Source organism: Ranitomeya variabilis, chromosome 4, assembly GCF_051348905.1.
Source record: "Ranitomeya variabilis isolate aRanVar5 chromosome 4, aRanVar5.hap1, whole genome shotgun sequence".
Lineage (NCBI taxonomy): Eukaryota > Metazoa > Chordata > Amphibia > Anura > Dendrobatidae > Ranitomeya > Ranitomeya variabilis.
Window position 1 is genome coordinate 374,560,904 of NC_135235.1, and position 22,150 is coordinate 374,583,053.

Sequence of the window (22,150 nt, forward strand, 5' to 3'; positions counted from 1 at the left end):
TAGCAGTGGTAGGTGGTATATATAGGGGCAGGTAGCAGTGGTAGGTGGTATATACAGGGGCAGGTAGCAATGGTAGGTGGTGTGTGTATATATAGGGCAGGTAGCAGTTGTAGGTGGTGTGTATATATAGGGCAGGTAGCAGTGGTAGGTGGTGTGTATATAGGGGCAGGTAGCAGTGGTAGGTGGCATATATAAGGGCAGGTAGCAGTGGTAGGTGGTATATATAGGGGCAGGTAGCAGTGGTAGATGGTACAGTTGTGGCCAAAAGTATTGACACCCCTGCAATTCTGTCAGATAATACTCATTTTCGTCCTGAAAATTATTGCAAACATAAATTCTTTGGTATTATCTTCATTTAATTTGTTTTAAATGCAAAAACAAAAGAGAATGAAGCAAAAAGCAAAACATTGATCATTTCACACAAAACTCCAAAAATGGTCCAGACAAAAGTATTGGCACCCTCAGCCTAATACTTGGTTGCACAACCTTTAGTCAAAATAACTGCGACCAACCGCTTCCGGTAACCATCAATGAGTTTCTTACAATGCTCTGCTGGAATTTTAGACCATTCTTCTTTGGCAAACTGCTCCAGGTCCCTGATATTTGAAGGGTGCCTTCTCCAAACTGCCATTTTTAGATCTCTCCACAGGTGTTCTATGGGATTCAGGTCTGGACTCATTTCTGGCCACCTTAGAAGTCTCCAGTGCTTTCTCTCAAACCATTTTCTAGTGCTTTTTGAAGTGTGTTTTGGGTCATTGTCCTGCTGGAAGACCCATGACCTCTGAGGGAGAACCTGCTTTTTCACACTGGGCCCTACATTATGCTGCAAAATTTGTTGGTAGTCTTCAGACTTCATTATGCCATACACACGGTCAAGCAGTCCAGTGCCAGAGGCAGCAAAGCAACCCCAAAACATCAGGGAACCTCCGCCATGTTTGACTCTAGGGACCGTTTTCTTTTCTTTGAATGCCTCTTTTTTTCTCCTGTAAACTCTATGTTGATGCCTTTGCCCAAAAAGCTCTACTTTTGTCTCATCTGACCAGAGAACATTCTTCCAAAACGTTTTAGGCTTTTTCAGGTAAGTTTTGGCAAACTCCAGCCTGGCTTTTTTATGTCTCGGGGTAAGAAGTGGGGTTTTCCTGGGTCTCCTACCATACAATCCCTTTTCATTCAGATGCCGACGGATAGTACGGGTTGACACTGTTGTACCCTCAGACTGCAGGGCAGCTTGAACAAGTTTGGATGTTAGTCGAGGTTCTTTATCCAACATCTGCACAATCTTGCGTTGAAATCTCTTGTCAATTTTTATTTTCCGTCCACATCTATGGAGGTTAGCCACAGTGCCATGGGCTTTACACTTCTTGATGACACTGCGCACGGTAGACACAGGAACATTCAGGTCTTTGGAGATTGAGATTGCTCATGCTTCCTCACAATTTGGATTCTCAAGTCCTCAGACAGTTCTTTGGTATTCTTTCTTTTCTCCATGCTCAATGTGGTACACACAAGGACACAGGACAGAGGTTGAGTCAACTTTAATCCATGTCAACTGGCTGCAAGTGTGATTTAGTTATTGCCAACACCTGTTAGGTGCCACAGGTAAGTTACAGGTGCTGTTAATTACACAAATTAGAGAAGCATCACATGATTTTTCGAACAGTGCCAATACTTTTGTCCACCCCCTTTTTTATGTTTGGTGTGGAATTATATCCAATTTGGCTTTAGGACAATTCGTTTTGTGTTTTTACATTTAAGACAAATTAAATGAAGATAATAGTACCAAATAATTTGTGTTTGCAATTATTTTCAAGAAGAAAATGAGTATTATCTGACAGAATTTCAGGGGTAGGGGTGTCAATACTTTTGGCCACAACTGTATATAGAGGCAGGTACCAGTGGTAGGTGATATATGTGCAGTACAGACCAAAAGTTTGGACACACCTTCTCATTTAAAGATTTTTCTGTATTTTCATGACTATGAAAATTGTACATTCACACTGAAGGCATCAAAACTATGAATTAACACATGTGGAATTATATACTTAACAAAAAAGTGTGAAACAACTGAAATTATGTCTTATAGGTTCTTCAAAGTAGCCACCTTTTGCTTTGATGACTGATTTGCACACTTTTGGCATTCTCTTGACGAGCTTCAAGAGGTAGTCACTGGGAATGGTTTTCACTTCACAGGTGTGCCCTGTCAGGTTTAATAAGTGGGATTTCTTGCCTTATAAGTGGGGTTGGGACCATCAGTTGTGTTGAGCAGAAGTCTGGTGGATACACAGCTGATAGTCCTACTGAATAGACAGTTAGAATTTGTATTATGGCAAGAAAAAAGCAGCTAAGTAAAGAAAAACGAGTGGCCATCATTACTTTAAGAAATGAAGGTCAGTCAGTCCGAAAAATTGGGCAGACTTTTGAAAGAGTCCCCAAGTGCAGTGGCAAAAACCATCAGGTGCTACAAAGAAACTGGCTCACATGAGGACCGCCCCAGGAAAGGAAGACCAAGAGTCACCTCTGCTTCTGAGGATAAGTTTATCCGAGTCACCAGCCTCAGAAATTTTAGGTTAACAGCATTTCAGATTAGAGACCAGGTTAATGCCACACAGAGTTCTAGCAGCAGACACATCTCTACAACAACTGTTAAGAGGAGACTTTGTGCAGCAGGCCTTCATGGTAAAATAGCTGCTAGGAAACCACTGCTAAGGACAGGCAACAAGCAGAAGAGACTTGTTTGGGCTAAAGAACACAAGGAATAGACATTAGACCAGTTGAAATCTGTGCTTTGGTCTGATGAGTCCAAATTTGAGATCTTTGGTTCCAACCACCATGTCTTTGTGCGACGCAGAAAAGGTGATCGGATGGACTCTACATGCCTGGTTCCCACCGTGAAGCATGGAGGAGGAGGTTTGATGGTGGTGTGGGTGCTTTGCTGGTGACACTGTTGGAAATTTATTCAAAATTGAAGGCATAGTGAACCAGCATGGCTACCACAGCATCTTGCAGTGGCATGCTATTCCTTCCGGTTTGCGTTTAGTTGGACCATCATTTATTTTTCAACAGGACAATGACTCCAAACACACCTCCAGGCTGTGTAAGGGCTATTTGACCAAGAAGGAGAGTGATGGGATGCTATGCCAGATGACCTGGCCTCCACAGTCACCAGACCTGAACCCAATCGAGATGGGGTGAGCTGGACCGCAGAGTGAAGGTAAAAGGGCCAACAAGTGCTAAGCATCTCTGGGAACTCCTTCAAGATTGTTGGAAGACCATTTCCGGTGACTACTTCTTGAAGCTCATCAAGAGAATGCCAAGAGTGTGCAAAACAGTCATCAAAGCAAAAGGTGGCTACTTTGAAGAACCTAGATTATAAGACATAATTTCAGTTGTTTCACACTTTTTTGCTAAGTATATAACAAAGTTATATAAAGTCATGAAAATACAGAAAAATCTTTAAATGAGAAGGTGTGTACAAACTTTTGGTCTGTACTGTGTGTGTGCATGTATGCATGTGTGTGTGTGTGTGTGTATATATATATATATATATATATATATAATAGGATAGGTAGCAGTGGTAGGTGCATAGAAAAAAAAAATCATGTTCTTCCCTCCTCTCCCAGGAAGTGCTGCATCCTGTTCAGGGCAGAGCAGTGTGACTATCTCCCTGCTGTGCTCTGAACGGGTCGGCTGTGATTGCAGCCTGCACTGAAATACTACTTACAGGCTACAATCACCGCTGCAGATACCTACCCTGGACCTTCGCTTCACAGCAGCTTCTCCCCAGCAGCTCCTGTTATCGCATGCACTGAGCTGTGTGTGCGGTGACAGGGAAAAATAAAGCCCACAGTTGTGGACTTCAACAAAATTGCCGCAATCTCCTCCCAGAGCTGTGATCTGGGCAGTCCAGAGGGCGTGCCCAGGTCACAGCTAAGAGGCAGGAGGAGCGGCCTCAATGTAAGGCTACGTTCACATTAGCGTTGTGCGACGCAGCGTCGGGCGCCGCTGCATCGTCGCATGCGTCATGCACCCCTATATTTAACATGGGGGCGCATGGACATGCGTTGCATTTGCGTTTCGTGACGCATGCGTCGCTGCGGCGCACGCGTCAGGGCGCACAGGACGCAGCAAGTTGCATTTTTTGTGCGTCCAAAATCAAGCAAACAAAGGACGCATGCGTCACAAAACGCTGCGTTGTGTATGCGTTCACATGTGCGTTGCGTCGCCGACGCTGCGGTGCACAACGCAAATGTGAACGTAGCCTAAGGGATGCGGTCGGAGTCCGACTGCAGTCTCCTATGCCTATGGCTGCACATAAGTGAGGTGTGCAAGTGTCGTGCCCAGACAGCCCATTCCCCCACTAACGAAAACGGTAGCCTCCAGTGGCGAATATAAGTTAATAAATGAAAAACTCTGAAAGTAATTAATTTAAATTTTTTATTAAAAATAATTGTGTATGCATCTCTCTCTCTCTCTCTCTCTCTCTCTCTCTCTCTCTCTCTCTCTCTCTCTCTCTCTCTCTCTCTCTCTCTCTCTCTCTCTCTCTCTCTATATATATATATATATATATATATATATATATATATATATATATATATATATATATATATATATATATATAATTGTCTAAGGGTTTTTCCGTCTGTCTGTCTGTCTGTCTGTCTGTCCTGGAAATCCCGTATAAGGTATGGACCTGTAGCCATATAAGGTATGGACCTATAGCCATATAAGGTATGGACCTATAGCCATATAAGGTATGGACGCATAGCCATATAAGGCATGGACCTATAGCCATATAAGGTATGGACCTGTAGCCATATAAGGTATGGACCTGTAGCCATATAAGGTATGGACCTGTAGCCATATAAGGTATGGACGCATAGCCATATAAGGTATGGACCTATAGCCATATAAGGTATGGACGCATAGCCATATAAGGCATGGTATGGACCTGTAGCCATATAAGGTATGGACCTGTAGCCATATAAGGTATGGACGCATAGCCATATAAGGTATGGACCTATAGCCATATAAGGTATGGACGCATAGCCATATAAGGCATGGACCTATAGCCATATAAGGTATGGACCTGTAGCCATATAAGGTATGGACCTGTAGCCATATAAGGTATGGACGCATAGCCATATAAGGTATGGACGCATAGCCATATAAGGTATGAACCTATAGCCATATAAGGTATGGACGCATAGCCATATAAGGCATGGACCTATAGCCATATAAGGTATGGACGCATAGCCCTAAGGTATGGACCTGTAGCCATATAAGGTATGGACCTATAGCCATATAAGGTATGGACGCATAGCCATATAAGGCATGGACCTATAGCCATATAATGTATGGACGCATAGCCCTAAGGTATGGACCTGTAGCCATATAAGGTATGGACCTATAGCCATATAAGGTATGGACCTATAGCCATATAAGGTCCATACCTTATAGGTGCCATGGCGACGATGATGTCATAAAGGTTGCCTCGACCAATCAGCGACGGGCACAGTCTGCCACGAATCACATACTACGGGGACATGCATATTCTAGAATACCCGATGCTTTAGAATCGACCAATCAGCGACAGGCACAGTATCGACCTATATGTCATAATGGTTGCCATGGCGACGATGATGTCATAAAGGTTGCCTCGACCAATCAGCGACGGGCACAGTCATCATTGTCCTCCACTGCTGTCAAGTGCCTGGATAGGCGGCATCTCCCTGTGTTTCTATCTTAGAATGGGTCGTAAACGAAAATACGCCAATGAGGATGACAGAAAAGGAGCAGCAGCAGCAAGAAAACGACAACATCGGGAACAGGAGACACCACAACAAACTGCCGCCAGACAAGCCCAGGATGTGGAATCTCACAGACAATGTCGCCAACAGGAGACACCACAACAAACCGCCGCCAGACAAGCCCAGGATGTGGAATCTCACAGACAATGTCGCCAACAGGAGACACCACAACAAACCGCCGCCAGACAAGCCCAGGATGTGGAATCTCACAGACAATGTCGCCAACAGGAGACACCACAACAAACCGCCGCCAGACAAGCCCAGGATGTGGAATCTCACAGACAATGTCGCCAACAGGAGACACCACAACAAACCGCCGCCAGACAAGCCCAGGATGTGGAATCTCACAGACAATGTCGCCAACAGGAGACACCACAACAAACCGCCGCCAGACAAGCCCAGGATGTGGAATCTCACAGACAATGTCGCCAACAGGAGACACCACAACAAACCACCGCCAGACAAGCCAAGGATGTGGAATCTCACAGACAATGTCGCCAACAGGAGACACCACAACAAACCGCCGCCAGACAAGCCCAGGATGCGGAATCTCACAGACAATTTCGCCAACAGGAGACACCACAACAAACTGTTGTACGACAGGAACAACATGATCGCCAAATTCATAAAAAACGAATGCTCTACCAACTAAGGCACGAACAGGACAATATTCAACAACTTGCACATTACGTAACAGACAATGAAAGTACAATTCATGAACACTACTGTGGGAATATGAATGCAGTTTGCTCTAAATGCGACTCTCTGAATTTCATTGATGAAAAACCATCTGACAATCAGTTTACTCAATGCTGCCAAAAAGGAAAAGTTATGCTACCGAGACCTCACTACTGTTGAGCAGTTAATGAAAGGAATGCATCAACACAGTAGAAATTTTATGGAAAATATCAGAAGCATCAACAGTTCTCATGCGTTTGCTTCATTCGGTGCCAACATTGCACCGCCCCCTGGATTCGGACCGTATTGTTTTAAAATTCACGGCCAGATCTACCATCGCACTGGAACACTTCACCCAGAAATAGGACAACCACCAAAATTTGCACAATTATACATCATTGATACAAATGAGGCTACAGAACAAAGAATGAACCTAAAAGAAAACGAAAAGTGTGATGCTGAACTGATGAACCAAATTGCTGTACATTTACAAAAAATAAGCCCATTTGCTGCCACATATCGCATGCTAAAAGACGTTCAAGCTGAGGAGGAACAGAGGGCTATACAAAATGGTACTGAAATGCCTTCTATTGTCATGGCCATTAAACAAGAACGTAAACAGAATCCTCGACTTTACAACAAACCACGTGTAAGTGAGGTCGCAGTTGTTTTTCAAAACGATGATGGAGAACCTCCTTTTCAAAGGGATATATTAGTCCATCTTAAGCCAGACCAAAACAACCCTTTGGTTCCTAAGACACAACGAATTAGCATTTTGCACAGCAACCTTGATGCTCTTCTGTATCCGCTATTCTTTCCAAGAGGTGAACAAGGGTGGCATGAAAACTTAAACCAACAAGGAACTTCAAGAAGAATTACACAACTGCAATACTACAGTTTTCGTCTGTCTGTCCGAAATTACTTCAATCCTATTTTAAACGGTGGGAAACTGACACAACAGTACTTAGTTGACGCATATGTTAAAATTGAAGCTAATCGTCTAAATTTCATAAGAATGAGCCAAAAACAACTTAAAGTCGAAGACTACTGCGTTCTTCAAGAACATTTGCAAAAACAATCAATTGAAAAGGGAATTCCAATTGGAAAAACAGTAATCCTCCCGTCGTCGTTTGAAGGTAGCCCCCGCAACATGCAACAGCGTTATCAAGATGCAATGGCAATAGTAACAAAGTTTGGAAGACCTGACATTTTTGTGACAATGACCTGTAATCCTAAATGGCCAGAAATTACCGAAAATCTAGAACCCTGGCAAAAAGTTGAACACAGGCCGGACTTAGTCGCACGCGTATTTCGACTGAAACTCATCAGCCTTTTGAAAGACATCAAAAATGGGCTTTTTGGAACAGTCGTAGCAATGGTACACGTCATAGAGTTTCAGAAACGAGGTCTCCCACATGCGCATATACTAATTATCTTAGACACGGATTCCAAGATTCGTACGGAGGAAGAAATCGACAATATAGTGTGGGCTGAAATTCCTAACCAAGAAAAGTATCCTGAACTGTATAATATTGTTGTCTCTCATATGATTCATGGCCCATGCGGTGTAGCAAATCCAAAAAGTCCATGCATGGAAAACGGAAAGTGTACAAAAGGGTTTCCAAAGGAGTTGAAACAGCACACTGTTAAAGACTTGGATGGCTACCCATCCTATCGGCGACAACACATTGATAACATAGCTTGCAACAATAAAATTATAAATAACTCATGGATAGTCCCATACAACCCGTACTTATCAAAATGCTACAACTGTCACATCAACGTAGAAATCTGTGCTTCAATAAAAAGTGTAAAATATCTCTTCAAGTACATCTACAAGGGGCATGACAAAGCTAACATCGAAATACAACAGAAAACAGTCAATCACGATGAATCATCAACTTTTGTTGACTCAAGATATGTCAGTGCTCCAGAAGCTGCTTGGAGGATATTTGCGTTTCCAATGCATTCACAGTCCCATGCCATTATACGTTTAGCTATTCATTTACCAAATCAACAGCAGCTTTATTTCTTTGAAGATGCTGAAGTCAAAGATGTCTCAAAAACTTTAAGCACGACATCAACATTAATGGAATGGTTTTTGCTGAACCAACGTGACGAAAACGCAAGGCAGTATTTGTACCGAGAGATTCCAGAGCATTACGTTTGGAATAAAACTTGGAATCCAAGACAACGAGGAGTTAGCAGAATAATTGGACGCATGTATACTGTTAGTGTCAAGGATCAAGAAAGATATTGCCTTCGGCTGTTACTACTACATATCAAAGGAGCTAAAACTTATGACGATTTGAAAACAGTTAACGGAGTATTGCACGATACATTTAAAGCTGCAGCTTTGGCTTTAGGACTTCTATTGGATGATACTGTGTGGAAACTTACTTTAGAAGATGCAGTTACCCTACATATGCCTAAGCAACTTCGTGAATTGTTTGCCTACATCTGTGTATTTGGACCGCCTACAAATCCAGCTCAACTTTGGACAAATTTTAAATAACATCTAATCGAGGACTACTGCTTACGTCTTCACAACAGAAGTGGAAGTTGTCAAAATTGCGAATCTTATGCCATGCAAGATGTCCAAAATATCTTACTACTACATGGAAAAACGTTTTCAGACTTTAATTTGCCCCAGCCTGCCATTCAAGTTCCACAAGTTCCAGAGTATGACGAAGCTTATGAATTATTGTTGGCAACAGAGAAGAGAAACTCCTTAAATGAACAACAACGGATTGCATATGACACTATTGTGAGCGCTATAGAAAACCAAGCAGATGCAAGGCCAAAATGTTTCTTTATTGACGGTCCAGGAGGGAGCGGTAAAACATACCTCTATGAAGTTATAATGCATCACGTTAGAGGGTTGGGAAAAGTCGTATTGCCGTCGGCTACAACAGGGATTGCAGGAAACCTTTTATGAGGAGGTCGCACTATCCATTCACTCTTTGGGATACCAGTTCCAGTCAATGAAATCTCTATTTCCAGAATAAAACAAGACACATTTGCAGGAAGACTGTTAAAAAATGCACATGTTTTCATACTTGACGAGTGCACCATTGCACCCAAATATGCTTTGAGCTTAATTGACAGACTTCTGCGTGAAGTAATGACTACAAATGTTGCTGAAAAAAATAAAATTCCGTTTGGAGGTAAAGTTTTTGTCATCGGCGGAGATTTTAGGCAATGCCTTCCAGTCATACCAAATGGAACAAGAACAGATGTTATCGAGTCCAGCTTAAAAATGTCTGACCTTTGGAAACAGTTCAATAAACTCCAACTAATTAACAATATGCGATCTTCGGACCCAGAGTATAGCAACTGGCTTCTTAAACTTGGCAACGGTGAACTTAGCAACAAATACAACCTTGGAGAAGATATTATTGAAATACCAGAAGACATGTTGTGCACTGACTGCATCGTAACTGATGTTTTTGGACAATGCATTGAAATTGATGTGAATGACCAAAGCAGTGTTGAGAGGGCCTCTTCTCATGCAATTCTCTGTCCGAAGAATGATGACGTGGCTCTGCTAAATTCCCAGGTGATGGATAGAATGCCTGGTGACTATAAGTTGTATAAAAGTGATGATTCAGTGGATGTAGACAATGAAGATGAACGAGAGCATTATCCAGTTGAATTTTTAAATAGTCTTACGCCATCAGGAATGCCATCCCATAGACTTCAACTGAAAGTTGGAACAATCATAATGTTGCTGCGGAATCTAAATACGAAAAATGGTCTATGTAATGGAACTCGCCTTATTGTTACTGGACTCCATTCTCACGTCATTCAAGCAAGAGTGATCACTGGATCAGCAAAAGGAGATGAAGTGTTCATTCCACGCATTGATTTATGTCCTTCAGACACCGGTCTTCCATTTAGGCTTCGGCGTCGACAGTTTCCACTAAAACCAGCTTTTGCCATGACAATAAACAAGTCCCAAGGTCAAACTCTACACCGTGTTGGCATATATCTACCGCAGCCCGTTTTTGGTCATGGACAACTCTACGTTGCATTTTCAAGAGTTAAAATGAGATCCAACGTCAAGGTGCAAGTTCTTCCTACCCCTTTACAAGGAAAGTTGCTTATAGGTAGTACAAAGGTATTCACAAGAAATGTGGTGTACAAAAATATTTTGGCTTGATATTGTTAATAAATATATTATAGTGTCAATGTCCTTCTTTTGTCCGATGATTTATTTAAATACAGTTACAGTTCATGTAATGTGGTTTATATATTTGGATGATCTGTTTCATAATTTCATTCAATTGTGTTAAGTTCTATGACGTAGATGTCTTAATGGTTGCCATGGCGACGATGATGTCATAAAGGTTGCCTCGACCAATCAGAGACGGGTACAGTCTGCCGCGAATTCTGGAATCATCATTGTCCATATACTACGGGGACATGCATATTCTAGAATACCCGATGCGTTAGAATCGGGCCACAGTCTAGTATATATATATATATATATATATATATATATATATATATATATATATATATATATATATATATATATATATAATTTTTTTTTTTTTTTATATACACGCACACGCACACACATACCATATATATCTCTATCCTGTAGACTGAGCCCTAGCGGGCCCTCTCTCCTTCTGTACTTGCGTGTGCATTGTATTTCTCATGTGAAAAAAGGGGCATACATAGACAAGTACAATCAACATGTAAAGCACCATGGAATAAATGGCGCTATAAAAATGAATAATATCAATAATTATTAATACAAAAACTAAAATCACGGCACCTTCCCTTTAAGCAAGTTGAACATTACTAATCCGTGGGCTTGATGTCACCTGACAATACAAAGGGGCAAGTGGGAAGAGACGGACAAAGTGCCATAATTGGCTCCTCTAATAGATGCACATTTTCTAGGCAGCTGCAGCCTGCTATTTTTAGGCTGGGGGTGCAATATCCATGGTCTCTTACCTGCATGAGAATACCAGCCCCCAGCTGTGTGTTTTAGCAAGGCTGGTTGTCAAAAATGGGAGTAAACCCACCCAGTTTTTTTTTAAGTTATTTAATTAAAAAAAATCGGAGTTGGGACCCCTCTAATTTTGATAACCAACCTTAACCAGCCCACATCTGTGAGTTTTGCTTGGCTGGTTTTCAAATATACATGGAACCCACTCCGGGTTTTTTTTTCTCTCTCCCCCCATGACGGCACCACGGAAAGAGGGTATTCGCCCCCTCATTACAGGAAACCTGCAGATTAAAAAAGTGGTACCCCTCTTCCGCGTCAGTTGGTTTTCTGTCCCGAAGGAACCATGCAGCTACTTGACGTACCTCTGATCACCGTGGGATTCCGGGGCCTGTCAGTTCGAGTCAGGCGGGAGGGTTCCTTGCCTCGAATGTGACGGTTTTCCGAAGCGCCACCGCCAGTGTCAGCGGGCCCTTGAGGGTGTGCAGGGAGAGGTGGCGGAAGAAGGAACAGAAGACCACCTCTCCCGGTGCTTGTGCGGCGTTCCTCATGGCTGCAGTTTCCGGAGCTCTGGAACAAGAGGGTGCACGTACGAGATATGCAACCGCTATGAATTACTGGGTAATCCAGTACTGTGCATGCGCGGGGTCCCGATGACGTCAGGCGCACAGTGCATTACTGGGAACCCCCCTGTAATTGATCAAACCGCGTTCCCTTAATGAAACGAAGGCTGGGGGAGGCCCGGAAGTGGCTTTTTAATCATTCCAGGTGCCAAGTGAGTCAATATTCCCACCAGGTATAAGCGACCAGGAGCTCCCAGAAGAGCAGGCCCCTCTGGGTCACTCTCCCAGTCAGGCTTTCTCTCGGCCAAGCTGCCTGCAGCAGCCACAGCAACAGAGGAAACGGGCGGAGAAGGATCCTTCCCACAGACGCAGCAGCAGTAACTGCTCAGGCTGTCAATGGAATACGAGCCCTAGCACGGTCGTCAGCGGGAAAGAAAATCCATCTTCGAATAAAGGGTCCACGTATCTGGTATCCTTACATTTTCTGCTGAGATGGTAACTGAACTTCGTGAAAGTCACTTTATAATTAGGGCCTATTCCTTTTGTCTTATAGGGGAAGAGATGTACCACCGAGGTTAAACATAACATATGTGCGCTATGTGCAGAGGATCTACCCACCACTTGGGTGAAGAGGCTGTGTAGCTCCTGTATTGAGCAAATAATTTCAGAAGAATCGCCAAACCTCAGACCTCAGGTCTCTAATTAAAAGTCAGGTGGAGGACTCCCTTACCCCCTTAATGACAGCCAATACGTCTTTTAACTGACCTGAGATCTAAGAGAATAGCATCCCCATACAGGTGACAATCCAGTAGCTGACGGCTGGACACTATAGCTGACAACTTGCTGTATCAGCCACGATCAGTGTTTGCACCATCCAAATCTGTTTAACCCTTTAGATGCTGCTGTCAATAGTGACTACATCATATAAATGGTTAACAGACTGTGGGGGCTTCCTCCTAATCCCAATTGGTGCCCTCAGATCATGATTGTGTGGCCCTGATGTTTGCCATGGCAATTGATGACCAAATTCTGGCCTAAGAGTCTGACGGCTGTTGTAACCTGTTCAGAAGTTAGAGGCATTTAGGTGGTAAAAATGCACATTTTCATTCCTGTCATGTCACTTTGCATTAATTCCTGAAAAGCAACTGTAGGGTTAATAAACTACCTGACAGCAGTTTTCAATGTCAGGGGGTGCCATTTTTAAAATGGTATAACTTTGGGGGGTTTCCAAATATGTGGGACCCCTAAAGTGACTTCAAACATGGCTAAGTCCCTAAAAAAAATAAATTTTGTAAATTTCCTTGAAAAAATGAAAAATTACTGCTACATTTTTAAACCTCCTAAAATGCTAACAAAATAAAATAACATTTTACAAATGGTCCTGATGTAAAGCCGAATGTGGGAAATGTTATTCATTAATGTTTTGCTGTGGTATGACTATCTGGATTAAAGGGATAATCATTCAAATTTTGAAAATTGCTAATTTTTTAACATTTTTCTCAAATTTCTGATATTTTTTTATAAATAAACACAAAACATATCGACCTAAATTTGCCATTATCATAAAGTATAATGTGTCACGAAAAAAGTGTGTCAAAATCACTGATTTGTTGAAGCGTTCCAGAGTTATTACCACATAAAGTGACACTGGTCAGATTTCAAAAATTTGGCTCCGTCACTAAGGGGTTAAATCCCTACAGAGGTCGGGGAAAAAACGGCAAGTAACTAAGCATATTTCCCCTGATTTCTGAGTCCAGTAGTTCAGGGAGCATGAGTGAGTCAGATTCTGCTAGCTCACCCTTTTCTTCCTCGTCATCTTCCTCTGAGGATGGTCGGTGCTGTTCTCCAATAGGAGAAACAAATAATTTACCGTAATTAAATCAATTAGATCCATCATTGGGTTTCGTAAAACAGGAGGTCTTTTCCATTGAACGAGAAAGTCCAAGACTTGATTAAAAAAGAATGGAAAAAAAACAGAGAAAAAGGGCCTTCTCACTCCCAAAAGAAAATACCCCCTTTGAAGACCCCATGTGTTCTAATTTTAGGGCTTTCCCCCAGAAAGATATAACTATCGCTAAAGCCTCCAAAAAATTTGCACTTCCTTTCGAAGATAAGGGAACGTTAAAAGACCCCATGGACAAAAAGGCTGGATTTTTCGTAAAAGGTTCCCGGGAGGCTGCTGGGGGTGGACTAAAGCCTGCAATTGCTGCCACTTGTACGGCTAGGGCTCCAATGATATGGCTAGATCAACTAGAAACACAACTGAAGGACAAGACCCCTAGAGAGACCATTTTAAACACTGTCCCTATAATGAGGGGGTGGCGTCTTTTTTGGCAGATGCTTCAGCTTCCGCGGATTCTGTCAGACTAGCCGCTAGGTGAGGTTCTTTTTCAAATGCAGCCAGTCGGGCCTTGTGGCTTAAAACTTGGCCGGGTGATCTTCAAACTAAATAAAAATTATGTTCTATCCCCTGCGAAGGCGAGTTCCTGTTTGGGCCCACCCTGGATGATATTTTAGATAAAGCAGATGAAAAAAAATCTTTCGCTAATCTCTCTGGGTACTCCTACAAACGGCCATTTCGGGGTAGAAAATTTGGAAACCGGAAGCCTCCCAAAAGGTAGGGGGAAAGTCCCCGGGATGGATGGGGGGATAAAAAGAACAAAAGCAAGGGGTTCATGTTTAATAAGCCCAGCACCTCCAAAACAGTCCCAATGAGGGTGTTCCCTGGGTGGGGGGAAGGTTAGCTTTCTTTCTCCCAGCCTGGGAAGAAATATCCAGCAGCACAAGGATTCTAAGCATAATTAAAATCAGGATTGAAACTAAGGTTCCTTTACCCCCCCATCCCTCATAGTGACCGCCCAAAGACCCTCAAAAGGAGAGCAGCTCGCCCTTCAACAGGAAATTCTGGGCCTAGTGGAAAAGAATGTTCTCCAAGAGGTTCCCCGTCAAGAAGAAGGCAAAGGGTTTTACTCTCCGCTTTTCCTAAGGCCTGAGTCACAGTATGGCGAGATATGGCCGAGTCTCGCAGGTTAAAACCAAGCTCTGGCATCGGCACTCCGGAGCGGAGTGTGCAGCTCCATGTATTGCTGTGCGGCCGCACGCTCCGCTCTGGAGTGCCGGTGCCAGAGCTTTGTTTTAACCTGTGAGACTCGGCCGTATCTCGCTGTGTGTGATCCCGGCCTAAGGAAAAAACGGACGGAACTTTCAGGACAATTGTAAAACTAAAAAAAACCTGAACAAATATTTACATGTAGAGTCCTTCAAGATAGAGACAATAAAATCTGCAGTAAAAATGCTGTTTCCTTCCTGTTTTATGACAGTGTTAGACCTCAAGGACGCGTACCATTATGTTCCCATTTACGAGGATTATCGCAAATTCCTCAGGGTGGCAGTCCCGAGAAAGGGGGAGATAAAGCATTTCCAATTTACGGCTCTTCCATTCAGGTTGGCTATCGCCCCGAGAGTCTTCACCAAGATAGTGGCGGAGGTGATGGCCCACTTGAGGGAACAAAATATTTCTAATATTCTAATAGGCAATTCCCCTCGTCACTGCAGAGACCAACTAAACAGGGTCATGACGGCTTTGAGAAACCTAGGTTGGATGCTAAATTTGCCAAAATCCAAGATTGTACCAAGCCAAGTACAGGAGTATTTGGACATATTATTGGACTCAAACAATCAGGAATGCTGCCAAAATATGGCGGAACTGGCACCTCGAGCGGTAGCCTTCCCCTCTACTACTCTGCGGAAGGCTATGTCGCTCTTAGGTAAATTGACTTCTTATATCCCGGCTGTCCAGTGGGCTCAGGTCCATTCTAGGAAACTGCAGTGGGAAGTATTGGCTGCAGAAAATTCCCTAAAAGGGAATTTAGAAGGCCGGTTAAATATATAATCAGAAACTGCCCTCTCGCTGCCGTGGTGGACAAACACAGACAACTTAATTCAGGGTGTCCCTGGACATTGCCAGTTTCCCAAATTTTGACAACAGACGCAAGTCCCAGAGGGTGGGGGCTCACCTGAATGGCCAATTAGCCCAAGGAGTTTGGAAAGGGGAATTAAGTTCAGTATCCTCAAATATGAAGGAGCTCCTAGCTGTAAAGTTCTCCCTGATACATTTTCTGAGCTCTCTCCAGTCCCACCATGTGAGAATGTTCTCGGACAATCAAGTGGTAGTGGCCTGTATAAATCACCAGAGGGGCACCAGATCTCGCTCTCTGATGGAGGTAAGGGGGTCAATTTTTTCGACTGCCGAAAACGGCTTGAATTCTGTCAGCACTACACATAAAGGGGTCAGAAAATCAAACGGCGGATTTCCTGAGCTGAACCCAGCTAAGACAGGGCGAATGGGAACTGAAACAGTCGTTATTCAATCAAATTGCAAAAGCATGGGGTTATCCAGCCATAGACCTGTTCGCAAACAGCAAGAACCAGAAAGACAACACCTTCTGCTCAATAGATCCCCTGGGAAACCTGGTTGCTCTAGACGCCCTCATGATACCTTGGAATTACCACCTAGCATACGCCTTCCCGCCTATAGTCCTGATTCCAGCAGTCCTGAGGAAGATTCGGGAGGACAGGGCGAGGGTAATCTTGATAGCCCCCTTCTGGGCAAGGAGGCCATGGTTTTCATAGTTAAGAATGCTGTCCATCTCAGACCCTTGGGTCCTTCTGGATCTTCCAGACCTTCTTTCCCAAGGGCCTATGATCCATCCTCAAGTAAAAAGCTTACGCTTGACATGGAACATGAAAGGTCACTTTTAGGCAATAAGGGGTTCTCCCCAAATTTAATTGCCACCCTCCAAAAGAGCAGAAAATCGGTAACTACCAAAACAAGCGGTAGAATTTGGAAAAAAATGTATCTGTGTCAGGTGCTTCTGAGATGAGGAGGTTCCACTCACGGCCATATTAGAATTTTTACAGAAGGGCCTACAACAGGGGCTGGCCACAAGTACCTTTAAAAGTTCAGGTTGCAGCACTAGGAGCCCTGTACAATTATAACTTGGCTGGGGATCGCTGGATAGCTAGATTTATCAAGGCTGCACGTAGATACAGACTCATCTTATCTCATGGTGCCCCCCCCGGGATCTGAATTTGGTCCTCTCGGCTTTAACAAAGGCTCATTTTCAACCTCTATCAGAAGCCCCGCTGAAAGTGTTGTCCCTTAAATCTTCCTTACTAGTGGCCTTAGCTTCGGCACGCACGTTTTCACAGGGCTCAAGAGATATCCTTCCCTGCTTTCTGTCCCAACCCCCAAAATAATAGGGAGGAAGCCTTAAACACCCCAGACGTGAGAAGATGCATAGTCCAATATCTAGCAGCAACACGGGAGTGTAGGAAGGATAGGTCTCTTTTTGTGTGCTTTCAGGGACCGCGGAAAGGGCAGAAAGCATCCGAGTACACTCGCAAGGTGGATAAGAGATGCTATCACACTGTCATACTCCTCTCAAACGGCGGATTTCCTGAGCTGAACCCAGCTAAGACAGGGCGAATGGGAACTGAAACAGTCGTTATTCAATCAAATTGCAAAAGCATGGGGTTATCCAGCCATAGACCTGTTCGCAAACAGCAAGAACCAGAAAGACAACACCTTCTGCTCAATAGATCCCCTGGGAAACCTGGTTGCTCTAGACGCCCTCATGATACCTTGGAATTACCACCTAGCATACGCCTTCCCGCCTATAGTCCTGATTCCAGCAGTCCTGAGGAAGATTCGGGAGGACAGGGCGAGGGTAATCTTGATAGCCCCCTTCTGGGCAAGGAGGCCATGGTTTTCATAGTTAAGAATGCTGTCCATCTCAGACCCTTGGGTCCTTCTGGATCTTCCAGACCTTCTTTCCCAAGGGCCTATGATCCATCCTCAAGTAAAAAGCTTACGCTTGACATGGAACATGAAAGGTCACTTTTAGGCAATAAGGGGTTCTCCCCAAATTTAATTGCCACCCTCCAAAAGAGCAGAAAATCGGTAACTACCAAAACAAGCGGTAGAATTTGGAAAAAAATGTATCTGTGTCAGGTGCTTCTGAGATGAGGAGGTTCCACTCACGGCCATATTAGAATTTTTACAGAAGGGCCTACAACAGGGGCTGGCCACAAGTACCTTTAAAAGTTCAGGTTGCAGCACTAGGAGCCCTGTACAATTATAACTTGGCTGGGGATCGCTGGATAGCTAGATTTATCAAGGCTGCACGTAGATACAGACTCATCTTATCTCATGGTGCCCCCCCCGGGATCTGAATTTGGTCCTCTCGGCTTTAACAAAGGCTCATTTTCAACCTCTATCAGAAGCCCCGCTGAAAGTGTTGTCCCTTAAATCTTCCTTACTAGTGGCCTTAGCTTCGGCACGCACGTTTTCACAGGGCTCAAGAGATATCCTTCCCTGCTTTCTGTCCCAACCCCCAAAATAATAGGGAGGAAGCCTTAAACACCCCAGACGTGAGAAGATGCATAGTCCAATATCTAGCAGCAACACGGGAGTGTAGGAAGGATAGGTCTCTTTTTGTGTGCTTTCAGGGACCGCGGAAAGGGCAGAAAGCATCCGAGTACACTCGCAAGGTGGATAAGAGATGCTATCACACTGTCATACTCCTCTCACGGGGCAGCCATTCCGGAGAAAATACACCATGTTCCAAATGATTATGCAAATTACATTTTTCTCGGATTTTCCTAAATGGTCGGTGCAAATGACAGTCAAATGTCAGTCTAATAAAAGTAGAATGCGAGTCCTCTCCCCTCTGTAACAGTCTGTCATTGTAAATTTGTTTACTGTAAACAATATCTATAACCCTGTACGTAACCCCTTTTCTCATGTACAGCACCATGGAATTAATGGTGCTATATAAATAAATAATAATAATAAGTCATCACCCGTTAGAGCAGTGTTCCCCAACTCCGGTCCTCAAGAGCCACCAACAGGTCATGTTTTCAGGATTTCCGGACTCCTTTGTTATTTTAGCTGTGTTTTTAGGGTCATTGTCTTGTTGGAAGGTGAACCTTCGGCAAAGTCTGAGGTCTAGAGCACTCTGGAAGAGGTTTTCATCCAGGTCTATCTTCGTCACATCAGAAAAATGAATCTTATTTCTCGTAGTATGAAAGTCTTTCATGTGTTTTTTTTTTTTTTTTTTATCAAACTCTATGTGGGCTTTGATATGTCTTGCACTGAGGAGGGGCTTCCGTCGGGCCACTCTGCCATAAAGGCCCGAATGGTGGAGAGCTGCAGTGATAGTTGACTTTGAGGAACGTTCTCCCATCTCCATCTCTGGAGCTCAGCCACAGTGATCTTAGGGTTCTTCCTTACCTCTCTCTCACCAAGACTCTTCTCTCACGATTGCACAGTTTGGCTGGACGGCCTGGTCTAGGAAGACTTCTGGTGGTCCCAAACTTCTTCCATTTAAGGATTATGGAGGCCACTGTGCTCTAGGAACCTTGAGTACTGCAGACATTCTTTTGTAACTTTGGCCAGATCTGTGCCTTGCCACAATTCTGTCTCTGAGCTCTTTGGCAAGTTCCTTTGACTTCATGATTCTCATTTGGTCTGCACTGTGAGCTTTGTGTCTGAGCAAAGGGTCTGAATACTTAAATATTTATGATCATGTGATATTCCTTTTTTTTTTTATACATTTGCAAAAGATACTACATTTCTGATTTTTATTTTTATTTTTTCCAGTCAAGATAGGGTGCAGAGTGTTCATTAATATGAAAAAAAAATTCTTTTTTTGAATTTTACCAAATGGCTGCAATGAAAGAGTAAAAATTTTTTGTACTCTGTGTACCCACTGTACATATTCAAATAAAAATTAAAATCGCATTATACTTGCCTAACACCAAATCCCCGATGCCCTCATCTAGAAGAAATGTAAATGTGATGTGACTGCTCTCAAGGACAGACGGCGATACACAGCGGGAGCTATTACCTCCTGTTAGTGTATCACTGAGCTGCCATGAGGGAGGTCACTGGAGTTTATCAGCTGATCAGCTCTGGTGTGCTCCCTTACGGCACCACCGCTGTGTGATATCGGTCTTTCCTCCTGGCTCCAATGACCAGTATAATTGATGTATTTTAAAATGTATAATTATTGTACAGCAATATTTGCAGATCCTTTTTTTTAATTAAATGAACTACTTTCTTTCATATACTGTATTTTTACATTATTATGTACTTTGTCCTTTTTCAGAGGATTGTTACCCACCTAGAGAAACATGGAGATCGAAATGTCATTTACACTGATTGCATGCGGGATGGAAACATCAACCAGGTGGGAAGTGTTTGTTTCTTTTGTCTAAAGGATATCTGGAGGGCAAGGAGGTTGTTTTTTTTTTTTTTTTTTTTTTTTTTATATTTGACATGATGAATACTAAGGCACATACCCGCAAATGAAATATGTCCACACAATTACACACCCTTATCATATATGGATTTTAGGCTGGGTTTACATCACACCCTGGTTCTCACTCTGCACGTTTTCACGGGTTTCTTTCGTAAATACTTAAATTGTCTCTTCAGAGAGGAAGAGGACTAGAACTCTAGTGCCACCTATTGGAAGTAGCAATCCTAACAATGTCGACCCTTTAACGAGCCTTGTCACATGAATTAGGATAAGAGCCAAGCCAGATTTCAATTTGCAGACACTGTGTTTCGGGGTACTGCCTCTCGTCAGTGCAAAGTGGAGATCTGGTTTGGCTGAATGAGAGGCGCCTGACTGGGATCCAAAAGTATCGTTTCTCCCCCTTCGTAATACTTGAAACATAGTACAACATCTGGCAAAAATTAAGGAATCACCGGCCTTGGAGGATGTTCATTCAGTTGTTTAATTTTGTAGAAAAAAAGCAGATCACAGACATGGCACACAACTAAAGTCATTTCAAATGGAAACTTTCTGGCTTTAAGAAACACTAAAAGAAATAAAGAACAAAAAATGTGGTAGTCAGTAATGGTTTTTTTTAACCAAGCATAGGGGAAAAATTATGAAATCACCCTGTAAATTTTCATACCCAAAAATAACACCTGCATCAAATTAGATCTGCTCGTTAGTCTGCATCTAAAAAGGAGTGATCACACCTTCGAGAGCTGTTGCACTAAATGGACTGGCATGAATGATGTCTCCAACAGGAGAGATGTCAATTGAAACAAAGGAGAGGATTATCAAGCTCTTAAAAGAGGGTAAATCATCATTCAATGTTGCAAAAGATGTTGATTGTTCAGTCAGCTGTGTCTAAAATCTGGACCAAATATAAACAACATGGGAAGGTTGTTAAAGGCAAACATACTGATTGACCAAGGAAGACATCAAAGCATCAAGACCGGAAACTTAAAGCAATATGTCTCCAAAACAGGAAATGCACAACAAAACAAATGGGGAACGAATGGGTGGAAACTGGAGTCAACGTCTGTGACCGAACTGTAAGAAACCACCTAAAGGAAATGGGATTTACATACAGAAAAGCTAAACGAAAGCCATCATTAACACCTAAACAGAAAAAAACAAGGTTACAATGGGCTAAGGAAAAGTAATCTTGGACTGTGGATGACTGGATGAGTCATATTCAGTGATGAAGCGCGAATCTGCATTGGGCAAGGTGGTGATGCTGGAACTTTTGTTTGGTGCCATTCCAATGAGATTTATAAAGATGACTTCCTGAAGAGAACATAGAAATTTCCACAGTCATTGATGATATGGGGCTGCATGTCAGGTAAAGGCACTGGGGAGATGGCTTTCATGACATCTTCAATAAATGCACAAATTTATATTGATATTTTGGACACTTTTCTTACCCTATCAATTGAAAGGATGTTTGGGGATGATGAGATCATTTTTCGAGATGATAATGCATCCTGCCATAGAGCAAAAAATGTGAAAACATTCCTTGAAAAAAGACACATAAGGTCAATGTCATGTCCTGCAAATAGTCCGGATCTCAATCCAATTGAAAATCTTTGGTGGAAGTTGAAGAAAATGGTCCATGACAATGCTCTAACCTGCAAAGCTGATCTGGCAACAGCAATCAGAGAAAGTTGGAGCCAGATTGATGAAGCATACTGTTTGACACTCATTAAGTCCATGCCTCAGAGACTGCAAGTGGTTATAAAAGCCAGAGGTGGTGCAACAAAATGCTAGTGATGTTTTGGAGTGTTTTTTTGTTTTTCA

General features: G+C 43.0%; 1 protein-coding gene across 3 annotated transcripts in view; it reads left to right on the forward strand.

The window, feature by feature from the left end:
• The window catches only part of MTG1 (mitochondrial ribosome associated GTPase 1), a 374,570-nt gene that overhangs the window by 124,117 nt on the left and 228,303 nt on the right, over positions 1 to 22,150 (forward strand). For all 3 annotated transcript variants that reach the window (XM_077250762.1, XM_077250761.1, XM_077250760.1), the window contains one exon: positions 20,180 to 20,260. In XM_077250762.1, coding sequence (XP_077106877.1) covers positions 20,180 to 20,260 — 81 coding nt within the window. The remainder of the gene's footprint in view (positions 1 to 20,179; positions 20,261 to 22,150) is intronic.